Source organism: Leucoraja erinacea, chromosome 8 (genome assembly GCF_028641065.1).
Source record: "Leucoraja erinacea ecotype New England chromosome 8, Leri_hhj_1, whole genome shotgun sequence".
NCBI classification, from domain to species: Eukaryota; Metazoa; Chordata; class Chondrichthyes; order Rajiformes; family Rajidae; genus Leucoraja; species Leucoraja erinaceus.
The window spans coordinates 70,669,897-70,693,693 of NC_073384.1; the positions used below are offsets into that span (position 1 = coordinate 70,669,897).

At 44.6% G+C, this 23,797-nt stretch overlaps 1 protein-coding gene across 1 annotated transcript in view; it reads right to left on the bottom strand.

Annotated features, from left to right (window-relative positions):
- The window catches only part of utrn (utrophin), a 382,291-nt gene that overhangs the window by 72,160 nt on the left and 286,334 nt on the right, over positions 1–23,797 (bottom strand). Inside the window, 3 exon segments of the mRNA XM_055639965.1 lie at positions 2,307–2,436; positions 5,805–5,961; positions 8,552–8,724. Of these exon segments, the coding sequence (XP_055495940.1) occupies positions 2,307–2,436; positions 5,805–5,961; positions 8,552–8,724 (460 nt within the window).

The window sequence follows — 23,797 nt, forward strand, 5'->3', positions numbered from 1 at the left end:
TGTGATCATGGCTGATCATCCAATTGAGCATGCCTTTTATATGCTGAAGAGAAAACTGAAGAGTACAAGCCTCCAAAACAAGCATAAGCTAAATATGGCTGCAATACAAGCCTGGCAGAGCATCACCAGAGAAGATACCCAGCAACTGGTGATGTCCATGAATCGCAGACTTCAAGCAGTCATTGCATTCAAGGATATGCCACAAAATACTAAACATGACAACTTTCATTTACATGACATTGCTGTGTCCCAAACATTATGGTGCCCTGAAATGGGGGGGACTATGTATAAACACTGTTGTAATTTCTACATGGTGAAACCAAAATGTATAAAAATGGCCTTTCTTAAAATCTGACAATGTGCACTTTTAACCACATGTGATTTTTTTCTATTACATATCTCAAATTGTGGAGAGCAGGGGCAAATAAATAAATGATGGTTCTTTGTCCCAAACATTAGGGAGGGCACTGTATACAATTGTGACTCCTAAAGTAAAAAAAAGGCATAGAATAAATAAAACAGTATAATACAACAAATATTTAAATTAAAGCTCAGCTTTGCATAGTAATCAAAGGATAAATATAGGCATCAGCCACCAACTTTCAATTTTCAGGAGTTAAAAGTTATCTTGAGGGTATTAAATCTTGCTATCAGTGCCAATAACAGGAGATAACTGCGTAAGGCCTCAGATCCAATTAAGATCAAGGGGATAGTTGGAAACGTTACAAAAAGAACGTTGCAGAGCTGTTATTACAAAGGTAATTGAGCTGTAAAGATAGTGTCAATTACATTCACACGTTTTCACACAGCGTTCTACCAATTTGTTTTAAAGTAGATAGACACAAAAAGCTGGAGAGAAGGAATGGGTGACATTTCGAGTCGAGACCCTTCTTCCGTCCGACACGCTCCTGTTAGAGTGAAGGGCAAGGCAGGAAAGCTTGGATGACGAGAGATATAGGAGATCTCGTCAAGAGCAAGAAGGAGGCATGGGACAGGTATAGGCAGCTGGGATCAAGTCTATCCCTTGGCGTTTCAAGAACTAAGAAGTAAAAGTTAAGAAGCGAAGAAGTACAGAAGACAGAACAGGGTGACGTCACTCGCAGCGCGAGCAGAGGCAGGCAGTCAGATCCGTTTTGACGTCATCAGCGAGACCACCTCATTTATTTATGTTCTTTGAGATTTATGAACATTTTCATAAATAACTCGAGAAATAATGCATGAAATTTTCAGATAAGGCGAATTTTGACATCATGGCGCAAATCTCTATCGGAATATGTAACATTTTCACCGTTAGCGCGTCGTGTTTTCGAGGGGATGTGAAACGCACACAAACATCACACACACACACACATCCAAGATCAAAGTTTTAGAAGCAAAGAGATAGATTGCCGTTTTGTTTCTATAGATTGCCTACATAGCTGTAAAATGATAATCCAGTTAGATTCTGTTGCAACTTCTCTTACTCTCAGTTACACTGGACTAGCATTGTGTGCACATTGAGATGGTTGAGGACATTTGATAGCACTTCAACTATTTCCCTTCAAGGAAAGCACACATTAATATGTTAGATCAAATAAATGAATGCATTTCTTCTCAGAATCCGAATTTAAAGTTGGGACAGGTCCAGTTTGAAAGTCAGAGCGATGTGTAAAGGCAAACTATGAATTAGAATCATTGGAATTTACAGAACAAGGCTATTCAGCCATTATGCCCACGCCACATTTCAAAATATGTTCACTAGAAAGTTTCAAGTATGGGTGGCAGTAGAGTTGCTGCCTTACAGTGCTTGCAGCACCGGAGACCCAGGTTCAAACCTGACTACGGGAGCTGTCTGTACGGAGTTTGTACGTTCTCCCCGTGACCGTGTGGGTTTTCTCAGAGAGTTTCGATTTCCTCCCGAACTGCGTGCAGGTTTGTAGGTTAATTGGCTTGGTGTAAATGTAACTTGTCCCTAGTGTAAGTAGGATAGTGTTAATGTGTGGGGATCGCTGGTTGGTGCAGACTAGGTGGGCTGAAGGGCCTGTTTCAATGCTGTATCTCTAAACTAAACTAAAGTGAAGTAACTGGATTCACTAGATCAGGAGAAGAATTATCTCCAGAACATTGTGGCAATACTACCTCAATGCAACAGCATCTCTCTTTAAGCTGCTGCATCAACACTATTACTAGAGTTTGAACTTTCATTAGCACTGCAGCTCTCTTCACTCCACGATTTATCATTAATTTATTTTTCATCATTATGACAGGATTAAGGGCCAATTTCTGGCAAATTGCTCGTTCTTAAAGAGAACTGTTAATCCACTGACCAGTCTTAATGTGCAAATGATGTCGTGGTTCTTCGGGACCCTCTATAGGTTGATCTGCAAGGAATAATCGTGCAGAATCTAGAGCAGTCAGGATTGCGTCTTCCTTATCCAGTAACTCGTGCTTGAGTCCCTGCATGAGAGAATTTCACAAAGGGTGAGAATGTTACTTAGAACATCGAAAAATAGGTGCAGGAGTAGGCCATTCGGCCCTTCAATCCAGCACCAGCATTCAAAATGATCATGGTTGATCAACCAAAATCAGTACCCCATTCCTGTATCTCCTTGATACCGTTAGCCCTAAGAGCTAAATCTAACTATCTCTTGAAAACATCCAGTGAATTGGCCTGCACTGCCTTCTGTGGAAGAGAATTCCACATATTCACAACTCTCTGGGTGAAAATGTTTGGCCTCATCTGTCCTAAATGGCCAACCCCTTATTCTTAAACTGTGAACCCTGCTTCTGGACTCCCCCAACATGGGGAACATTTTTCCTGCGTCTAGCCTGTCCAACCCTTTAAGAATATTATATGTTTCCATAAGATCCCCTCTCATCCGTCTAAATTCCAGTGATTACAAGCCCAGTCATAGAGTGATACAGTGTGGAAACCGGCCCTTCGGCCCAACTCGCCCACACCGGCCAACAATGTCGCAGCTACCCTAGTCCCACTTGCCTGCGCTTGGTCCACAATCCTCCAAATCTGTCCTATCCATGTACCTTTCCAACTGTTTCTTAAACGATGGGATAGTCTCAGCCTCAACTACCTCCTCTGGCAGCTTGTTCCATACACCCACCACCCTCTGTGTAAACAAGTGACCCCTCGGATTCCTATTAATTTGTTTCCCCTTCACCTTGAACCTATGTCCTCTGGTCCTTGATTCACCTACTCTGGGTAAAAGAGCCTGTGCATCTACCCGATCTATTCCTCTCATCATTTTATTCAGATTCAGATTCAGAAAACTTTATTGTCTGTCGTAACAGAAAATCTTCTTTGACGTGGCTCAACATACAGACAGGACAATGTACTGATAAGCAGTCATACAACACAGATTTCTGCGAGCACACACAGTGTGTATCGATCTTAAAAGCAAATATAAAGATTAAAACTGTAAAAATAGACAAGATAAAAATTGTGGATACGTGTAAAGTGACAATGCGTCAGGGTTAATTTGTCCATTGTTCATTTTTTATTTAAGCTGTTTATGGCAATGGGTATGAATGAGTTTTTGTGGATGTTTTTCTTGGATAGGGGGACTTTATATCGGCGGCCTGATGGCAGAAGTTGGAAAGACTTGTGCAGGGGGTGGGTGGGTCCTGTGTAATGAGATTGGCTTTCCTTTTAACTGCCTGGGTGTGGAGTACTGATAATTGATTTTGAGTTTTGCCAGTTATTTTGCTTGCCAGATTGATGATCCGGGAAAGCTTTGATTTGTCTTTGACAGAGGTGAGGGTGAACCAGGATGTGATGTTAAAGGTGAGTACAGATTTTATAAGTGATTTATAGACAGCTGTTAAAATGTCCTGTCTGACATCAAAGCTCCTGAGTTTCCTCAGCAGGAACAGGCGTTGCTGTGCCTACTTGTACACAGAGTCTGTGTGCTGGGAGAAGGACAGGCGGGTGTCAATCTCTGTGCCCAGGTATCTAAAGGCCTCTACCTGCTCAACTGTCTGCCCATTCAGCCTCAGAAGTATATCCCCTGTCATATACCTCTGTAAGATCTCCCCTCATCCTCCTGCACTCCATGGAATAGAGACCAGCCTATTCAACCTCTCCCTATAGCTCACACCCTCTAGTCCTGGCACCATCCTCGTAAATCTTTTCTGAACCCTTTCAAGCTTGACAATATCTTTCCTATAACATGGTGCCCAGAACTGAACACAATATTCTAAATGCGGTCCCATCAACATCTTATACAGCTGCAACATGACCTCCCAACTTCTATACTCAATACTCTGACTGATGAAGGCCAAAGTTCCAAAAGCCTTTTTGACCTGTGACTCGACCTTCAAGGAACCACGCACCTGTACTCCTAAATCCCTCTGCCCTACAACACTACCCAGAGGCCTACCATTCACTGTGTAGGTCCTGCCCATGTTAGACTTCCCAAAATGCAACACCTCACATTTCTCTGTATTAAATTCCATCAACCATTCCTCCGCCCACCTGGCCAATCGATCCAGATTCTGCTGCAATCGTTCACAACCTTCTTCACTATCTGCAAAATCACTAACTTTGGTTCATGTTGGACAGAAATAAGCTGAGACATCAGAAATTATTAGGAATGGAATCTAATAATTCCACCTGAAGTAGGAGAGTGGGCTAGTTTAAAGATGCAGCACGGAAACAGGCCCTTCAGCTCACCAAGTCAGCGATCCCCGCACATTAACACTATCCTACACCCACTAGGGACAATTTACATTTACACCAAGCCAATTCACCTACAAAACTGTACGTCGTTGGAGTGTGGGAGGAAACCGAAGATCTCAAGAGAAAACCTATGAGGTCTCGGGGAAAACGCACAAACTCTGTACAGACCGCACCCGTAGTCGGGATTGATCCCGGGTCTCTGCCGCTGTAATGGGCCTGTCCCACTTAGGTGATTTTTCAGCAGACTGCCGGCGACCGTCAAGTTGCCAACAGTCGCCTGAAAAACCAGGAACTGGAACGGCGACTGTCACAGTGGAACACACACACACACACAAACACATCGCAAAGGCGTGGGCCTGGGGAAACGGGGGGAGTGCTGTCTGAAATTCACACGATGCAAAGCCACCGTGATACAGACACGAACCGCGATGAACTGGAAGGTTGGCGCTGTAATTTAGACGGCTAGCACAGTGTACGGTAAGTTCTTTAAAAGGGGGGGGGGGGGGGGGGGGGAGAAGGGGGGGGAGAAGGAGTGGAGACAACTTTTAAGAAGCCAGCCAACATTTAATAAGCCAGAGATACACGTCTGTGAAGCTCGGCCGACATTAACATTACCGGTCGGTTATCCTTGGTTCTGAAAACTACTGCTTACGTTTTTTTTCCCCCAATGAGCCAATGAAAATGACCAGTCAGCAAAGACGATTAACTAAAACTACCTACAACTACATGGCGACCCCACTACAACTGCACCCACGACTACAGGATGATCAATTATCTCCATGGCAACCAATTTTTGGTCGCAGAAATTTTTTCAACGTTGAAAAATTTGCGGTGAATATACTGAGGCTGCGACTAGTTCCCAGAATGCGGGAACTCCTCACGACCATGACGCCAGAGACCACCAGAGAACATGTGGTGAGCGCAGTCTCCTGCACTCGCCTAAAAAGTCGCCTAAGTGGGACAGGCTCATCAGGCAGCAATTCTACCACAGCGCCACCGTGCTGCCCAAAACCAAAACAAACCAAATTCTACTTCATATCAAACCATCAGAATTCCCAAACTGATTCAGAGGCACGAATAAACACTCTAAATTCAAGAGCGGGACTGAGAAGACAAGGGGTAGAAAACTTACCGAACAGTGGTCCCGCTGCAGCAGCAACGTCTGAACATCACCTCCAACAGGCATCTGTTTTGTCAGTGCTTCATCTTTGAGATTTAACCACTTGTTCAATTCTTCTAGTGATGTTAGCAACCTTTTCCAGCGTTCTGCATTCGCTTCCAAATGAACCCTGATCAGGAAATGGATAGCGTCAACTATTGACATTGTATATGATGAAAACGTTGAAAAAACATTTCCACTTAATCAATTCAAAACAATCAATACTGCTTCTGTTTAAAATATGGCATGGCTGCAGGAAAGCATAAAACTGCTTGAAATACTAATTAGCTCTCAATTTCTAAACATTGGCGTTTATCCCCTTATTCAAGCACCAGAGAGTCACAGTGCTATAAACCATGAAAACAGGTTGTTTGGCTCAACTAGTCCATGTGGACTCTTCTAAGCTTGTCCATTTTACCTGCGTTTCGCCCATGAACCTTTAAACCTTTCTTTTCCATACACTTGTACAAACGTCATTTCAAAGGGTTGTTGTACCTGTTTCAACTACTTCCTCTGACAGCCTGTCCCATATATCCTCCACATTCGGTGTGAAAAAAAGTTGTCCCTCACATACCGATTAAGTCTTTCCCCTCTCACCTTAAATCTGTGTCCTCTAGTACTTGATCCTCTGCCCTGGGAAAAAGACTCAGCATCCATCCAACATTGCCCAACCTTTCCCCATGTAGATATCTACATGTGCAATATATAGCACCCCTGACCCTTTTTACTCTTGCACTTTATTTTTACATATTTTTTAAATATTGTCTGCTGTATATCGTGTTTTTACCATGTGCGAGCAAAATTTATTGTATGTGTATATACTTGGCCAATAAATTGATTCTGATCCTGATAGCTCAAGTCCTAGCAGCATCCTTGCAAATCTTCTCTGCACTCTTTCGAGCTTTCCATAGGATCCTTTCTAGAGGAGGGTGACCAACTTTAACACAATATTCAAATGCAGCATCACCAACAAATTGTACAACTGAGACATACCATCCCAATCTATACTCAATTCCCTGACTGATGAAAGACAGCATTCCAAAAGTCTTCTTCCCTATCCTATCTACTTGTGACACCACACTGAGTTTTATTGCCTCTGTACTTGTATTCCTCAATCCCTCTGCTCTACAACACACCCTAGATCCCTACCATTTACTGTGAAGGTCCTGCCCGGGTTTGACTTCCTAGAACACCTCGCTCTCATATGAATTAAACTCCATTAGCCATTTCACGGCCCACTTGCCCAGCTGATCAAGATCCTGTTGTAATTCTTGATAGCCATCGTCATTGCCTACGATACCACCTATTTCAGTATCACCTGCAAACCGACCAAGCATACCTCGAAAGTTCTCATCCAAGTCATGGATGTAGATTACAAATTGACCCACCACCAATTCCTGAGACACATCGCTAGTCACATCCTCCAGTCCAAAAAAAACCCAAACCTTCCACCATCACGCTCTGCTTCCTCGCATGAAGATAATTCTTTATCCAATCTTCATTCAGTAAAAACTTACATTTTACACAGACAAGTCATTAAATATTCATACTGAGTATGTTGGGAGACCAAGATATTTGCTTTACTAATTTATTTGCTTTTAGGTGGACAAAAATGCTGGAGAAACTCAGCGGGTGAGGCAGCATCTATGGAGGAAATAGGCGATGTTTCGGGCCGAAACCCTTCTTAAGACTGATGCAGGGTGGGGGCGCTGAGTTTCTCCAGCAATTTTGTCAGCACCCGCTGAGTTTCTCCAGCAACTTTGTCTACCTTCGATTCTCCAGCATCTGCAGTTCCTTCTTGAACAGAAGTAGTAGTTGAGGCAGGTACAATAACAACATTTGAAAGGCATTTGGACAGGTACATGGATAAGAAAGGTTTGGAGGGATTTGGGCCAAATGCAGATAAATGGGACCAGCTTAGATGGGGCAGCTTGGTTGACATGGGCTAGTTAGGCCGAGGAGCCTGTTTACCTGTCTTATGACTCAATCACTCAATTTCATCCCAAAAACCTATAAACTAGAATTTCTGATGTTCTGCGAATTTCGACGTTTAGTTACATTCCTAAAGAATGCAGAATTTTAACGTCAAAGCTTGAGGCAAAAACACATCATAATTTTGTTTCATTTTATCTCTAATACTTTTAAAATGTCCATCCTTCACTCTCGACTTAAGTTTTTCAATAAAGAGGTTTACAACTCCCTGGTATAATTGAACAGCACGTGCTATTCCGCTTGGGTAGCTTACAACCCAATGGTATGAACAATCAAATCACCAATTTTAGGTAACCCTTAACCAACCCGCACCAAATTCCAGCCCCCAACTCTCTGTTCCCACTTCCACTTTAATCCCCAAAACCCAAACTGAACTCCCACCTATTTCTTCCTTCCAGCTCCTCCCACCCCCTGCTACTTTCCTCCTCCTGGCTTCACAATTCTCAACATTTCAAACCTGACAAACACCTTCTGCTCTTATCTCTGAGCTTTGTCCCAACCATCTGGCTATCATCAATCTCTCCTCGCCTATGTCGACCTATTACCTGCCACACTTTGTCCTGCATCTCCTCTTTTCCAGCTTTCTTCTGCCCCCTCTACAATCAGTCGGAAGGGTCTCAAGCCGAAACGTCACCTATCCATGTTTTCCAGAGATGCTGCCGGACCTGCTGACTTACTCCAGCACATTGTGACCTTTTACACTACAACACCTCTTTCACTCTACAGACCTAATGTTGACAGATTTTGTCTTCAGATCACTCCAGCGCTGGTTCATATCATCGAGTCGCTGTTGGAGCAAGGTAGCTTCCTCTGAATTACCCAGAGCCTTCACCATCTTTTGCCTGTTGCCATCAATATTCTTGAAAATGTCATTGTGAGCTTCAATCTCAGCCTGGATATCCTGCGGAAAGCAAGGTCGCAACAGTCAACAAATGCATTCGTCAAGGATATCTCTTCACTCTGACTATTGTACCGTGGCACAGTTGGTAAAGCTGCTGCCTTACAGTGCCAGAGACCTGGGTTCGATCCTGACCGCGGGAGCTCTCTACGTGAAATTTGTACATTCTGCCTGTGATCGTGTGGGTTTCCTCCGGGTGCGCTGGTTTCTTGCCACATCTCAAAGATAATTGAGATAAAAAAGTATTGTGTCCAGCTCTGGAAGGATGTTATTAAACTGGTAAAAAAGTGCAGAGAAGATTTAAAGGATGTTGCCAGGACTCGAGGGCCTGAGCTATAAGGAGTGCTTGGGCAAGCTAGGAATTTATTCCTTGGAGTGCAGAAGGCAAAGAGGTGATCTTATGGAGGTGTACAAAATCGTGAGGGGAACTGATTCTTTTGCCCAGAGTAGTGGGAATCAAGAACCAGAAGACAAGTTTAAGGTGAGAGGGGAAACATTTAATAGGAACCTGAGGTGCAACTCTTTCACCCAGAGAGTGATGGGTATATGGAATGAGCTGCCAGAGGAGGTAGTTGAGGCACGTTCTACAAGAGCATTTAAAAAACACTCAGATAGATAGATAGAAAAGGTTAAGAGGGATATGGGTCAAACATGGATAAATGGTACAAGGGTTAATGGGGCACAAACAAGTTGGGCTGAACAACCCGTTTCCATGCTCAACAACACATCTCCTTTAACCTTTGCCTCTCTTACCTGAAAGCTATTAACTCTAGTCTTTGGCATTTCCAACCTGCAGAAAATGTTCTGACTGTCCACCCTATCTATGTCTCTCATTATTTTTATTGTTAGTTAAACAGGCCTCCTGTCAACCTCCGGCAGTCTAGAGAAATATGTAGGAAGGAACTGCAGATGCTGATTTAAACCGAAGACAGACACAAAATGCTGGAGTAACTCAGCGGGACAGGCTGCATCTCTGGAGAGAAGGAATGGGTGACGTTTCGGGTCGAGACCCTTCTTCAGACTGGTTAGGGATAAGGGAAACGAGAGATATAGATGGTGATGTGGAGAGATAAAGAACAATGAATGCAAAAAAGTAACAATGATAATGGAAACAGGCCATTGTAAGCTGTTTGTAGGGTGAAAATGAGAAGCTAGTGACTTGGGTAGGGGAGGGATAGAGAGACAGAGAGAGGGAATGCCGGGGCTACCTGAAGTGAGAGAAATCAATATTTATACCACTGGGCTGTCAGAAGCGAAATATGAGATGCTGTTCCTCCAATTTGTGTTTAGCCTCACTCTGACAGTGGAGATCGATCGATGACAGAAAGGTCAGTGTAGGAAAACATAAAATGCTGGAGTAAATCATTGGGACAGGCAACATCTCTGGAGAGAAGGAATGGGTGACGGTTCGGGTCGAGACCTGTCTTCAGACTGAAGAAAGGGGAGGGGCGGGACAAAGATAGAATGTAGTCGGAGATAGTAAGACTGATGGGAGAACAACGAAAGGGGAGGGGATAGAGAGAGAGGGAAAGCAAGGGCTATCTGAAGTTCGAGAAGTCAATGTTCATACCGCTGGGGTGTAAGCTGCCCAAGCAAAATATAAGGTGCTGTTCCTCCAATTTGCGCTGGGCCTCACTCTGACAATGGAGGAGGCCCAGGACAGAAAGGTCAGATTGGGAATGGGAGGGGGAGGTGAAGTGCTGAGCCACCGGGAGATCAGGTAGGTTCAGGTGGACTGAGCGGAGGTGTTCAGCGAAACGATCGCCGAGCCTGCGCTTGGTCTCGCCGATGTACAGGAGTTGACACCTGGAATAGCGGATACAGTAGATGAGGTTGGAGGAGGTGCAAGTGAATCGCTGCCTCACCTGGAAAGACTGTCAGGGTCCATGGATGGAGTCGAGGAGGGAGGTAAAGGGAGGTAAAGGGGGAAGGTTGCATCTCCTGTGGATGCAGGGGAAAGTACCTGGGGACAGGGTGGTTTGGGTGAGAAGGGACGAGTTGACCAGGGAGTTGCGGAGGGAACGGTCTCTAAAGCTGGTACCTAAAGAATGAGGACATCTCCAATGACCTGGTATTGATGACCCAAAGGTCTGCGAAGGAATGGGAAGGAGAATTAAAGTGTCCAGAAAACAAGAGATCAGATAGGTTCAGGCGGGCTGAACAAAGGTGTTCTGCAAAACGATCGCCCAGTCTGCGTTTGGTCTTGCTGATGTATAGGAGTCCACATACTGAACAGCGGATAGAGTAGATGAGGTTGGGGGAGGTGCAAGTGAACTTCTGCCTAACCTGAAAGGACTGTCGGGATCCCTGGACAGAGTCGAGGGAGGTATCGAGACAGGTGTTGCATCTTCTGCGGTTGCAGGGGAAGGTACCTAGGGAGGGTGTGGTTTGGGTGGGAAGGGATGAGTTAACCAGGGAGTTGCGGAGGGAACGGTTTCTGAAGAAGTCGGAAAGGGATGGAGATGGGAAAATGTGGCTAGTGGTGGGATCCCTCCCGTTGGAGGTGGCGGAAATTTCGGAGGATTATGTGTTGTATGCGACGGCTGATGGGGTGGAAGTAAGGATTAGAGGCATAGAGTGATACAGTGTGGAAACAGGCCCTTCGGCACAACTTGCCCACACCACACTACACTAGTCCCACTTGCCTGCGCTTGGTCCATATCCCTCCAAACCTGTCCTATCCATGTACCTGTGTTTCTTAAATGATGGGATAGTCCCAGCCTCAACTACCTACTCTGGCAGCTTGTTCCATACACCTACCACCCTTTGTGTGAAAAAGTCACCCCTTGGATTCCTATTAAATCTTTTCCCCCACTTTTGGAGGGAAACTCTGTCTCTGTTGCGGGGAGGGGGAGCAAGGGCGGAGCTGTGGGGTACCGAGGAGACACGAGTGAGGGCCTCACCTATGATGGGAGAGGGGAACCCACCCTTCCCTAAAGAATGAGGACATCTCGGATGTCCTGGTATGGAACACCTCATCTTGGGCGCAGATGCGGCGTAGACGGAGGAATTGGGAATAGGGGATAGAGTCTTTGCAGGAAGCAGGGTGGGAAGACGTGTAGTCGAGATAGTTGTGCGAGTCAGTGGGTTTGTAATAGACGTTAGTCAATAATATTTTAGTGAACCATATTATGTATGCAGATGATCTTGTGGTCTTTAGTCCATCTAGCGCTGGTCTCCAGCAGCTCCTTACTATATGTTCTGTGTATGGTGTGGAACATGATATTAAATATAATGCTAGTAAGAGTGCTGTTATGATCTGTACAACCAAAGAGGATAAATGTCTAAAATTTCCTGATTTTAAATTGTCTGACAATAATCTTAGTGTCTGTAATAAGGTAAAATACCTAGGGCATATTATTACAGAACAAATGACAGATGATGAGGATATTTATAGGCAACGACGCATGCTGTATGTACAGGCAATTATTCTCTTGCGTAAATTTGGAGCGTGTGCAGATGTGGTGAAGATGTCGCTATTTAGAGCATACTACACACCACTCTACACTGCACACCTGTGGTCAAACTATGGAAAGACAAGTTTGCAGAGACTAAAGGTGGCATATAACGATGCCATGAGAACACTGCTAAGGGAACCTAGATGGTGTAGTGCCAGTAATATGTTTGTGGCTGCAGGAGTCAGTACTTTAGAAGCTATCCTAAGGAATCACATGTATAAATTCATTTGCAGGATAAATGACTCTAAAAATGTAATTATTGTGGCCTTGTCAAACATAAGGGTTAGCACTACACGCTACGAATCCCAGCTGTGGAGACACTGGCATCGTTGTCTCGTTGTAGGACATTGACCATTCTTTTAATCTGGATTTTTAACTCATGTATTGTTTTTTTTTAAATAAGTTATGATGCTTTTATGTGATATACTAAGATTTTATATGTACTTTATGATATTTTTTTTAATATGCAATGCATTTTTTTAATGTAATGTTGCCCCTTGTCTGGACCTAAAATGTATTATTATTATTATTAATAGTCTATTTTCTCTGATGTAGACTGTGAGATCAAGAAAGGAGAGGGAGGTGTCGGAGATGGTCAAGTGATTCTATTTAAATTTTGAGGATGCAGTTGACTTGAAAGTTATGGATGCAACTGTGTCACACTATGAGGTCATCCATTTCACCACCTACCCTTACCTGCACTCCCTAACCCTCCCAGCGACCATCGACTATGCTGATCCTTGCCTCTCTCCCGCTCACATTCAACAGCTGAACTCCAGGCTTGGCTCCAGGCCGACAGCCTCTATGTTCTCGGCTCCAACACCCTCCTGGGTCCGGCTTCCACCAGGGCACCGCTCTAATGGGACCACTGGGTCCTGCTGCCCTTTCCCCTCTTTCAACCTTGTTACTCATACTACCCCCACCTGTACACCACTCCTCACTTCTCTCTGCAACCCCATCATCCCCGCACAGTAGCTCGCCCAAGCTTCCTACCACCACTCTGCCCCCCACTGGCAACACAGTGGTGCAGCGGTAGAGTTGCTGCCTCACAGCGGCAGAGACCCGGGTTCCATCCTGACTACAGGTGCTGTCTGAACTAAGTTTTTACGTTCTCCCTGTGACCTGCGTGGGTTTCCTGCGGGTGCTGCGTTTTTCTCCCACACTCCAAAGACGTACAGGATTGAAGGTTCATTTGCTTCGGTAAAACTGTAATTTGTCCCTAATGTGTGCAGGATAGTGTCAGTGCGTGGAGATAACTGTTCGGCATACAGTCCATATTTCTGTGCTGTATCTTTAAACTAATCTAAACTAAAGTAATTAATGAAAAGTTTATTAGTCATAGAATAGTCGATGAAAAGTTGTAGAAGTTGGCAGATGTTAAGAAATAGTCAGTTTGAGTATTGTGTAAACTGCTTCACTTCACACTGCAGAACCAGCAAAATCTCAGAACTAACCTACTTCAAGAAGAAAGAAAACGCTAAATTCTCCATTTCATGGAAATGATCTTTGCAAACGTGGGAGGCAACCCGATAACAAAATGTAAATGAAATTTATAATATATTAGAACACTTTCCAATTCTCAGCAATTCTCTATAAATGCACAGATATTTTCTTCTAAGATGTATTCACTAACTTCTTTGAAGTACAAACATAGAGTTCTTAACCCACTGCAAAAAATGGTTAATGTCATTTATTCAATGTGCAGAAGATTTCCACATGATAGAATTGCAAGAACATAACTTAAATCCAAGTGAATCATTTAGGAAGGGAACTAAACATCACGTGATAATAAGATAAAATAATTGTTTACTTACTATACCTGTTCAATATTTCTTAGCAATTCCTGCAAGCTGAAATTCAGGCCAATCATCCTTGATACAGTCTACATCTTTCTACATAAAACGGTCCCATTGCTGTTGCTTTTGCTGCTGTTTTACATTTGCAAACATAATGTTCAGCCGCTTTTACAGTACAAAATCTTCTCGTGCACACTAAATCCATCTGCGATCATTTACATAGCTTCACCCATCCATCAATTCCGAAGAACTCGCCCAAAGCTACCTAGATCCAGGATGCTGAGGAATATTCTACAGGTTTCAACCAGGCTCCATTGTATTTTCATTTCTGAGTTAGTCCTCAATCTAAAATGTAGTCGAAAATTCACTGACCCAAATGGCAACCCGGTTGTTATTTCTTTAAAGCGCTTGTTCGTAGGCTCAGCCACGATTGAAGAACTAATCTCATGAATTGACAGAAGGTGCAAGTATGGGTGAAAAATAATAGTCGCTTGTGAAATTTTCTGAAAGAGTTTCTGTGCAGAAGCAACAGCAATCCTCCAATCAACTCCATCATAAACAGAGATCGAGGAGATGATATCAAACAGGACTTTGGTCCACTGGGATGGGAGGGAACAGCAACATATTTAACACAAGCCATTGATTTGCAAGTTGGTATGTTCACAAATCATCAGCTCAATTTTCCTGGACGTCTAGGGTTTGTTTTTTTCTTGTGGAAGAAAGGGGAAGGCAGGGTATTCAGAGAAACAATGTTCCAGCTGAGATTTCCCAGCTCCCACAACTCATTTCCACAAAGTCCACTCTAATGTGGGAAATTATTTTTATACGCACTGTAGTCTGTAGTAACAATCTATTTTCAGCAGCTGTTTGTTATTTTATCATGCCTCAATTTCAGAGCCAGATACACTCCCACTTCCTGAGGCCTCATTTTTGGCAGGGCTTCAGTGGTGGAGAAATGTGCAAAGGGCCAGACCTTCACTTAATGATAGGAAAACGCACAAAAAAACAAAACAAATGCTATTACTGACTTCGTCCAAATCTTCTCTGTCCAAAACAAAATCTGACATCATTTTCAGATGATCTGAGGTTTTGTATTTTAAGCCAATACACAAAACATTTGAGGTGATAATTTGCTCTTAAGTTATTCACCTTACTAGCTAGTTCATAGAAACATAGAAAATAGGTCCATGAGGAGGCCATTCAGCCCTTCGAGCCAGCACCGCCATTCATTGTGATCATGGCTAATCCTCCCAAATCAATAATCTGTGCCTGCTTTCTCCCCATATCCCTTGATTCCACCAGCCCCTAGAGCTCTATCCAACTATCTCTTAAATCCATCCAGTGATTTGGCCTCCACTGCCCTCTGTGGCAGGGAATTCCACAAATTCTCAACTCTCTGGGTGAAAATGTTTTTTCTCACCGCAGCCTTAAATGGCCCTTAACTCCAAGAAGACCAAGGAGCTCATTGTAGACTTCAGGAACTCTAGGGGCGGCATGCACACCCCCATCCACATCAACGGGACGGAGGTGGAACATGTTTCCAGCTTCAGGTTCCTGGGAGTCAACATCTCCAATGACCTCTCTTGGACCCACAATACCTCAACTCTGGTCAAGAAGGCTCACCAGCGTCTCTTCTTCCTGAGGAGTCTAAAGAAGGTCCATCTGTCTCCTCAGATTCTGGTGAACTTCTACCGCTGCACCATCAAGAGCATCCTTACCAACTGCATCACAGTATGGTATGGCAACTGCTCTGTCTCCGACCGGAAAGCACTGCAGAGGGTGGTGAAAATTGCCCAACGCATCACCGGTTCCTCACTCTCCTCCATTGAGTCTGTCCAAAGCAAGCGTTGTCTGCGAAGGGCGCTCAGCATCGCCAAGGACTGCTCTAACCCCAACCATGGACTGTTTACCCTCCTACCATCCGGGAGGCGCTACAGGTCTCTCCGTTGCCAGACCAGCAGGTCCAGGAACAGCTTCTTCCCTGCGGCTGTTACACTACTCAACACTGCTCAAAATGCTATGACTGTATGCACGTAAATAGATTTATTTATTGCTCATATTTATGTCGCTCTTCTAGGGAGATGCTAACTGCATTTCATTGTCTCTGTACTGTACATTGCACAATCTGAATCTGAATTGGCCTCCCTTTTTATTCTAAGAATAAAGTTCCTATTACACTTTTCTCTTCCCAGATGTATTTTATCAGATGGCTAAGGACATTATTCTATTTGTGGAAGTTTGATATTAATTGGCCAATGAACTTAAGAAGACCTAATGAAAATGGATTCTTGGAATTGTCATCAACTAACAGCTAAATTCATAGAACATGAAAATGTTTAATCATCCATAGAGAAGTGTCATAGTCATATAGCATGGAAATAGGCCTTTCTGCCCAACTTGCCCATGCTAGACAAAATGCTCCATCTACACTAGTCCCTCCTGCCTGCATTTGGCCCATATCCCTCTAAACCCACCAAATCCATGGACATGTCCAAGTGTTTTTAAAATATTGTGATAGTACCTACCTCAACTACCTCCCCTGGCAGCTCGCTCCATACACCCGCCACCCTTTGTCTATTAAATCTTTACCCCCTCAACTTAAAAAGTGAATTGTATTTCAGAAATACATTACAGCATGTTCTGAGCTAATTTGACTAACTCTCGTCACCAACATCCTCAATTCCCATTCTTACTTTTCTCTTTGATACACTAACATTCCATCCACTTGAAGGATATTTTAATCTAAATTCCTACAAATCGGAAATAGGCTGCCTTTGGTCATTACTGGTATCTCTGATACACACGTAATGAATACTAGAAATTCTTTACCCTTTTATGTAATGAATATAGAGCAATTTGAGTTCTTCCTGGCAAAATAGCAGGGAAATAATGGCATTTATTTTGCTTGTATTATACAATTTACAATCCATTGGCAGAGAATATGCACCAGGGAACAGCAAATTCAAACAAGTCCCAGAATAGAAATCGGTGAATTTGGAAAGCAGTAACTAAATTAAAAATCACAATGTGCCAAATGCTCAGAAAGGTGCTCAGGGCAGCAGCAACATTTTAAAATTCATCTGGAATTAAATCTTCCAACCATTAACTTTCTCCTGGTTTCATGCCACCCTCCTCTAAAAGAATCCCTTTTCTTGAAATAGACATTGAAATAGAAATGGCAGAAAGTTGTGGACGTAGCCCACACCATCACACAAACCAGCCTCCCTTCCATCGACTCCATCTACATTTCAAGCTGCCTCAACTTGGTTCTTTTCTTGTTGTACGACTGTAGAAACCAAATTTCATTTGAACTTTGTGAGGTTCAAATGACAAATAAACGGTATTGCATTGTACTGTACTGTACAAGGCCACCGGCATAATCAAGGACCAGTTTCAGCCTGACCCTGAAGAAGGGTCTCGACCCAAAACGTCACCTATTCCTTCACTCCATTGATGCTGCCTCACCCGCTGAGTTTCTACAGCATTTTTGTCTACCAGTCTCACCTAGGCCACTCCCTCTTCTTCTTTCTCCCATCAGGCAAGAAATACAGAAGTATGGACACAGTCATAAAGTCCATACAGTGTAGAAACAGGCCCTTCGGCCCAACTTGCCCATGTAGACCCACATGCCCGTCTACACTAGTCCCGCCTGCCTGCATTTGGCCCATATCCCTCTAAACCTAACATATACGATAAAACTTTATTCATCTCTGGAGAGTAATTGGTCTGCCAAATGTCACAACATACAAGACACATGAAAAGGTGAAATTATAAGTGCCCGTGGGCATAGCACCTTCACATAAACAAACAAACAGACTTATCCCCTGAGCAGAGGATTCTAAAACTAGTTTCCCCCCTCTCCACACTGGGCCCCCCTTTGTTCTCCAACCCACCCCCCCTCTCCTCCCACCCACCCACGCCTGCATTTACCTGATCTATTCGTCTTGTACCTCCAGATCCAGGAGCAATGTTTCCCCCGGCTGTTATCAGGCAACTGAAAAGTCCGGTCATTAGCTAGAGTGCGGTTCTGACCTCCTATCTACCTCACTGGAGACCTTTGAACTTTTTTAAATTCGGACTTCAATATCTTTGCTCTAAATGTTGTATCCTTTATCTTCGCAGTGTGGACAGCTTGATTGTATTCATGTATAGCCTTTTTCTAGACGATAGCACACAAACACAAGCTGTTCATTGTATCTCGATGCACATGACAATAATAAATTAAACTGGCCAGGTGACTGGTGTTACAATGGAGGAGCAGTTTGAGATTAGTGATCAGAGCTCTGTAAATGATAAGATCATTTTGAATTGAAATGTCTGGACCTTGCAGGAAGGTACAAAATTGGAATAAGGCAAATTACACCACAGGCAAGAACAAAATGACACGTGCATACTGAGGCAGGTACTGCGTTTCCCTTTTGTGAAGATGCTTGTAATTGGGAATTAGGGTAGGGGTAGGGCACCACCTAAATGTGGAATTAGGGTAGGGCACCTGTAAATGGGGAATTAGGGGAGGGCACCAGTAAATGGGGAATTAGGGTACGGCACCACTAAATGGGGAATTAGGGTAGGGCACCACTAAATGTGGAATTAGGGTAGGGCACCTGTAAATGGGGAATTAGGGGAGGGCACCAGTAAATGGGGAATTAGGGGAGGGCACCTGCAAATGGGGAATTAGGGGAGGGCACCAGTAAATGGGGAATTAGGGGAGGGCACCTGTAAATGGGGAATTAGGGTAGGGCACCTGTAAATGGGGGATTAGAGAAGGGCACTGTAAATGGGGAATTAGGGTAGGGCACCTGTAAATGGGGGATTAGAGAAGGGCACCTGTAAATGGGGGATTAGGGGAGGGCACCTGTAAATGGAGGATTAGAGAAGGGCACCTGTAAATGGGGGATTAGGGGAGGGCACCTGTAAATGGGGGATTAGGGAAGGGCACCTGTAAATGGGGAATTAGGGCAGGGCACCAGTAAATGTATCTACAACATAATCTATCTATTGATTAGTACAGATGTCAGGGATTATGAGGAGAAGGCTGGTGAAGGCTGGAGAGAGGGATCAGCTATGATTGAATAGCATAGACTTGATGGGCCGAATGTCCTAATTCTGCTCCTATCACCCCATGAACACAAACAAAGGGTTATCCCTTTGGCAAAGTAAAGGGATCAAATATGTAAATTTGGTCAGAGGAAAAGGAAGTGCATGCAAGGCAGTGAAGAAAGCGAATGGTATGTTAGCCTTTATAACAAGAGGAGTCGAATAAAGGAGCAAAGAGGTCCTTCTGCAGTTGTACAGAGCCATAGTGAGACCACACCTGAAGTATTGTGAGTAGTTTTGGTCCCCTAATTTGAGGAAGGACTTTCTTGCTATTGAGGGAGTGCAGCGTAGGTTTACAAGGTCAATTCCCAGGATGGCAGGACTGTCATATGCTGAGAGAATGGAACAGCTGGAGTTGTACACTTGTACACTGGAGTTTAGAAGGATGAGAGGATATCTCATTGTAACATATGATTGTTAATGGTTTGGACACGCTAGAGGCAGGAAACATGTTCCCGATGTTGGGGGAGTCCAAAACCAGGAGAACTAAGAATAAGGAGCAAGCCATTTAGAACGGAGACGAGGAAACACTTTTTCTCACAGAGAATGGTGAGTGTGGAATTCTCTGCCTCAGAGGGCGGTGGAGGCAGGTTCTCTGGATGCTTTCAAGGGAGAGCTAGATAGGACTTAAAAATAGCAGTCAGGGGATATGGGGAGAAGGCAGGAACGGGGGACTGATTGGGGATGATCAGCCATGATCACATTGAATGGCGGTGCTGGCTCGAAGGGCCGAATGGCCTACTCCTGTACCTATTGTCTATTGTTTAAGAGGATGGAATCAGATAGGACCATTGAGGAATATAAAGAAAGGAGGAAAAACTCAAGCAGGTAATTAGGGCCAAAACAGGCCACAAAATGTCATTGGCAAGTCTGATTAATGACAATCCCAAAGGTTTTTATATCTACATTAATAACAAGAGGGCCACCAGGGAGAAGGTAGGGCAAGGATAAAGCAGGGAATTTATGGTTGGAGTCAGGGGATGTACGTGAGGTACTAAAGGAGGAGGACATGAAGGACAGCAAGATGAGTGTGGAGAATACTAACATGCAAATCCAGTTTGGTTCTTGAAGAGCATTAAGATGGATAAATCCCCAGGTACTGATGACATCTCTCTCAGGTTATTAAGTGAGGAAATTGCGGGAGCCTTGATTAAGATCTTTGCAACTTCTGCAGCCACAAGTGAGGGCCCGGAGGACTGGAGAGTTGATAATGTGGTTATTTTGTTTAAAATAGGGAAGTAGAGCAAATCAGATTGGTAAGCCTCACATCATTAGTAAGGAAGCTATTGGAGAGGAATCGTCAGGAAAGGATTTACTTCAAGGCGATTAGTGAGGGCAAGGTCGTGGATACAGTCTGTACGGATGTTAGTAAGGCATTTTAGTAAGTCCTCCATTGTCGGTTGATCAAGAAGATTAAGATGCACAAGATTTGGCCGTATGGAAACAGAACTGGCTTACTGATAGAAGACAGAGGGTTGTGGACAATATTCAGCTGGAGCTCTGTGACCAGTGGAGTTCCACAGGGATCTGTGTTGGGATATCTGCTGTTTGGGATACTGTATAGTAAGTTTTCAGATGACACCAGATTGTTGTGGTCGTGGACTGTGAGGAAGGCTGTCAAAGAATACAGTGGAAGATAGATCAGCTACAGAATTGGACAGAGAGGTGGCAGGTGGAGTTTAAACCGAGCAGGTTTGATGTGTTGCACTTTGGAAGGCCTTATGATCCTTAACAGGATTGATGTAGAGGGATCTTGGGGTCCAGGTCCATAGCTCCCTGAAAGTGGCAACATAAATATAGTGCCCTCCACAATGTTTGGGCCAAAGACCCATCATTTATTTATTTGCCTTGGTACTCCACAATTTGAAATTGGTAATGGAATAAATCACAAGTGGTTAAAGTGCACATTGTCAGATTTTATCAAAGGCCATTTTTATACATTTTGGTTTTACCATGTAGAAATTACAGCAGCGTTTATACATCGTCCCCCCATTTCAGGGCACCATAATGTTTGGCACACAGCAATGTTATGTAAATGAAAGTTGTCATGTTTAGTATTTTGTTGCATACCCATTGCATGCAATGACTGCTTGAAGTCTGTGATTCATGGACATCACCAGTTGCTGGGTGTCTTCTCTGGTGATGCTCTGCCGGGCCTGTATTGCAGCCATCTTCAGCTTATGCTTGTTTTGGGGGCTAGTCCCCTTCAGTTTTCTTTTCAGCATATAAAAGGCATGCTCAATTGGGTTCAGATTGGGTGATTGACTTGGCCACTCAAGAATTGACCATTTTTTTAGCTTTGAAAAACTCCTTTGTTGCTTTAGCAGTATGTTTGGGATCATTGTCTTGTTATAGAATGAACTGCCGACCAATGTGTTTTGAGGCAATTGTTTGAATTTGAGCAGATAGGATGTGTCTATACACTTCAGAATTCATTATGCTGCTACAGGTGCACAACCTTTTATCCGAAGATCCAAATAACGAAAACCTCCGAATACCGGACATTTTTTCAGTCCTTGAAGAAAGGTCCTTGAAAACGTTCACCAAGGGCGGCCCGCAGAGGTGACAGCGGAACCTCCGGTCGGTCCTCAAAGAAAGGGGAACTAAATCCCCATTCATAAAAGAGAAGGTGAGGGTATATTGCGCGGGAGGGTTAATAATTGACAATATGCTGCTGTCTGCCCACTGAGTTAAAAAGTTCCCACGGTAGACTCACGATACACAGTGCATCGTGAGTCTTGCGTGGGAACTTTTTAACTCAGCAGGCAGGTAGCAGCAGATTGTCGCTCCCTTCAGTTTCACCCCACCTACACCCCTCTGCTTCCCGGCCATGTGTGTGACCCCTTCCCTCCCCTCTCCAGCTCCCCGCCCATTGCACCGGCACGGGGGCTTTGCACTGTCTTTACGTCGGCGATGCCAGCATACAATGCCAGTCACCGGAGACGTCAGGACCAACGGGACACCGACCCCCAGGCCCACTGCAAGCACAGAGATCCCAGAGACCCACAGCCAGCAGCAGCCCAGCCCCGTTGCAACTCCAGAGGAAAACTGCAAACTAGCGGGAGACATCGGGACCACCAGAAGCCGCTCCCCGATGGGCCGCTACGGCGACAAGTGGCAGTTCGCCCACAGCCCGAGCTGTGCCCCTTCATCGGGACACCGACCCCCAGGCCCACTGCAAGCACGAAGATCCCAGATCAGTAACTCCAGCCCAGCCCCGCTCCAATTCCAGAGGAACACGCAGAAGCTGATGGTGTGCAAGGTACGTCTTGTTCTTGGGGTCGCGCAGCTCGGGCTGTGGGCGAACTGCCACTTGTCGCTGTAGCGGCCCATCGGGGAGCGGATTCCTCTGAAGTTGGAGGGGGAGGGGGGTATTGTGCTGTTTGATCGCCCCCTGCTATCCCAGGGACAGGGAGACAGGACATTCACCGAGGGCGGCCCGCAGAGGTGACAGCGGAACCTCCGGTCGGTCCTTGATGAAAGGGGAACTAAATCCCCATTCATAAAAGAGAAGGTGAGGGTACATCGCGCGGGAGAGTAGGAATCCCAAGACAAAGTTGAGTGAGCGTTCACCGAGGGTGGCCCGCAGAGGTGACAGCGGAACCTCCGGTCAGTCCTGGAAGAAAGGGGAACTAAATCCCCTTCATAAAAGAGAAGTGGAGGGTATATCGCCTACCTGGAAGAAACCGGACATTTTTTCCAGGATGTCGTCTGCACACCAAAGCTCACGTTTGGCGCCAAACGCACGTCGCCTCTGCTGCACACGGATATAAGAGTGTGAAATTGTCGCCTTAGGCCGCCTAACGGCATGTAGCCCCGCTAGGGTGACATGAGAGGTGATTCAATGCTGCGGTCACATTTACAAATTCAGGAATTCATTCAACACACTGCATTTCATACAGACATTTATTCTGCAAGAAAAAACTACATTGAAGACTCAAACTCGCGATCGAGTAACTGCCGGGATCGAGGTGCAAACTCGCGACCTTGCGGATATGAGCCGAGCACTCTACCACTGAGCCAGCCATTAAAATCTACGCTAAAAAATTTCCATTCCGAAGGCCGACAAATTCCGAATTACGAAAAGTGTCTGGTCCCAAGGCTGTCGGATAAAAGGTTGTGCACCTGTACCATCAGTAGTTGTATCATCAATGAAGATAAGTGAGCCAGTACCTTCAGCAGCCATACATGCCCAGGCCATAACACCCCCACCACCGTGTTTCACAGATGAGGTGGTATGCTTTGGATCTTGAGCAGTTCCTTCTCTCATCCATACTTTGCTCTTGCCATCACTCTGATATAAGTTAGTCTTCATCTCATCTGTCCAAAAGACCTTTTGCCAGAACTGTGGTTGCTCTTTTAAGTATTTCTTGGCAAACTGTAACCTGGCCAACCTATTTTTGCAGCTAACCAGTGGTTTACATCTTGCAGTGTAGCCTCTGTATTTCTGTTCATGAAGTCTTCTGTGGACAGTGGTCATTGACAAATCCACACCTGACTCCTGAAGAGTGTTTCTGATCTGTCGGACAGATGCTTGTGGATTTTTCTTAATTATAGAGAGAATTCTTCTGTCATCAGCTGTGGAGATCTTCCTTGGCCTGCCAGTCCCTTTGTGATTAGTAAGCTCACCAGTGCTCTCTTTCTTCCTAATGATATTCCAAACAGTTGATTTTGGCAAGCCTAAAGTTTGGCTGATGTCTCTAACAGTTTTATTCTTGTCTCAGT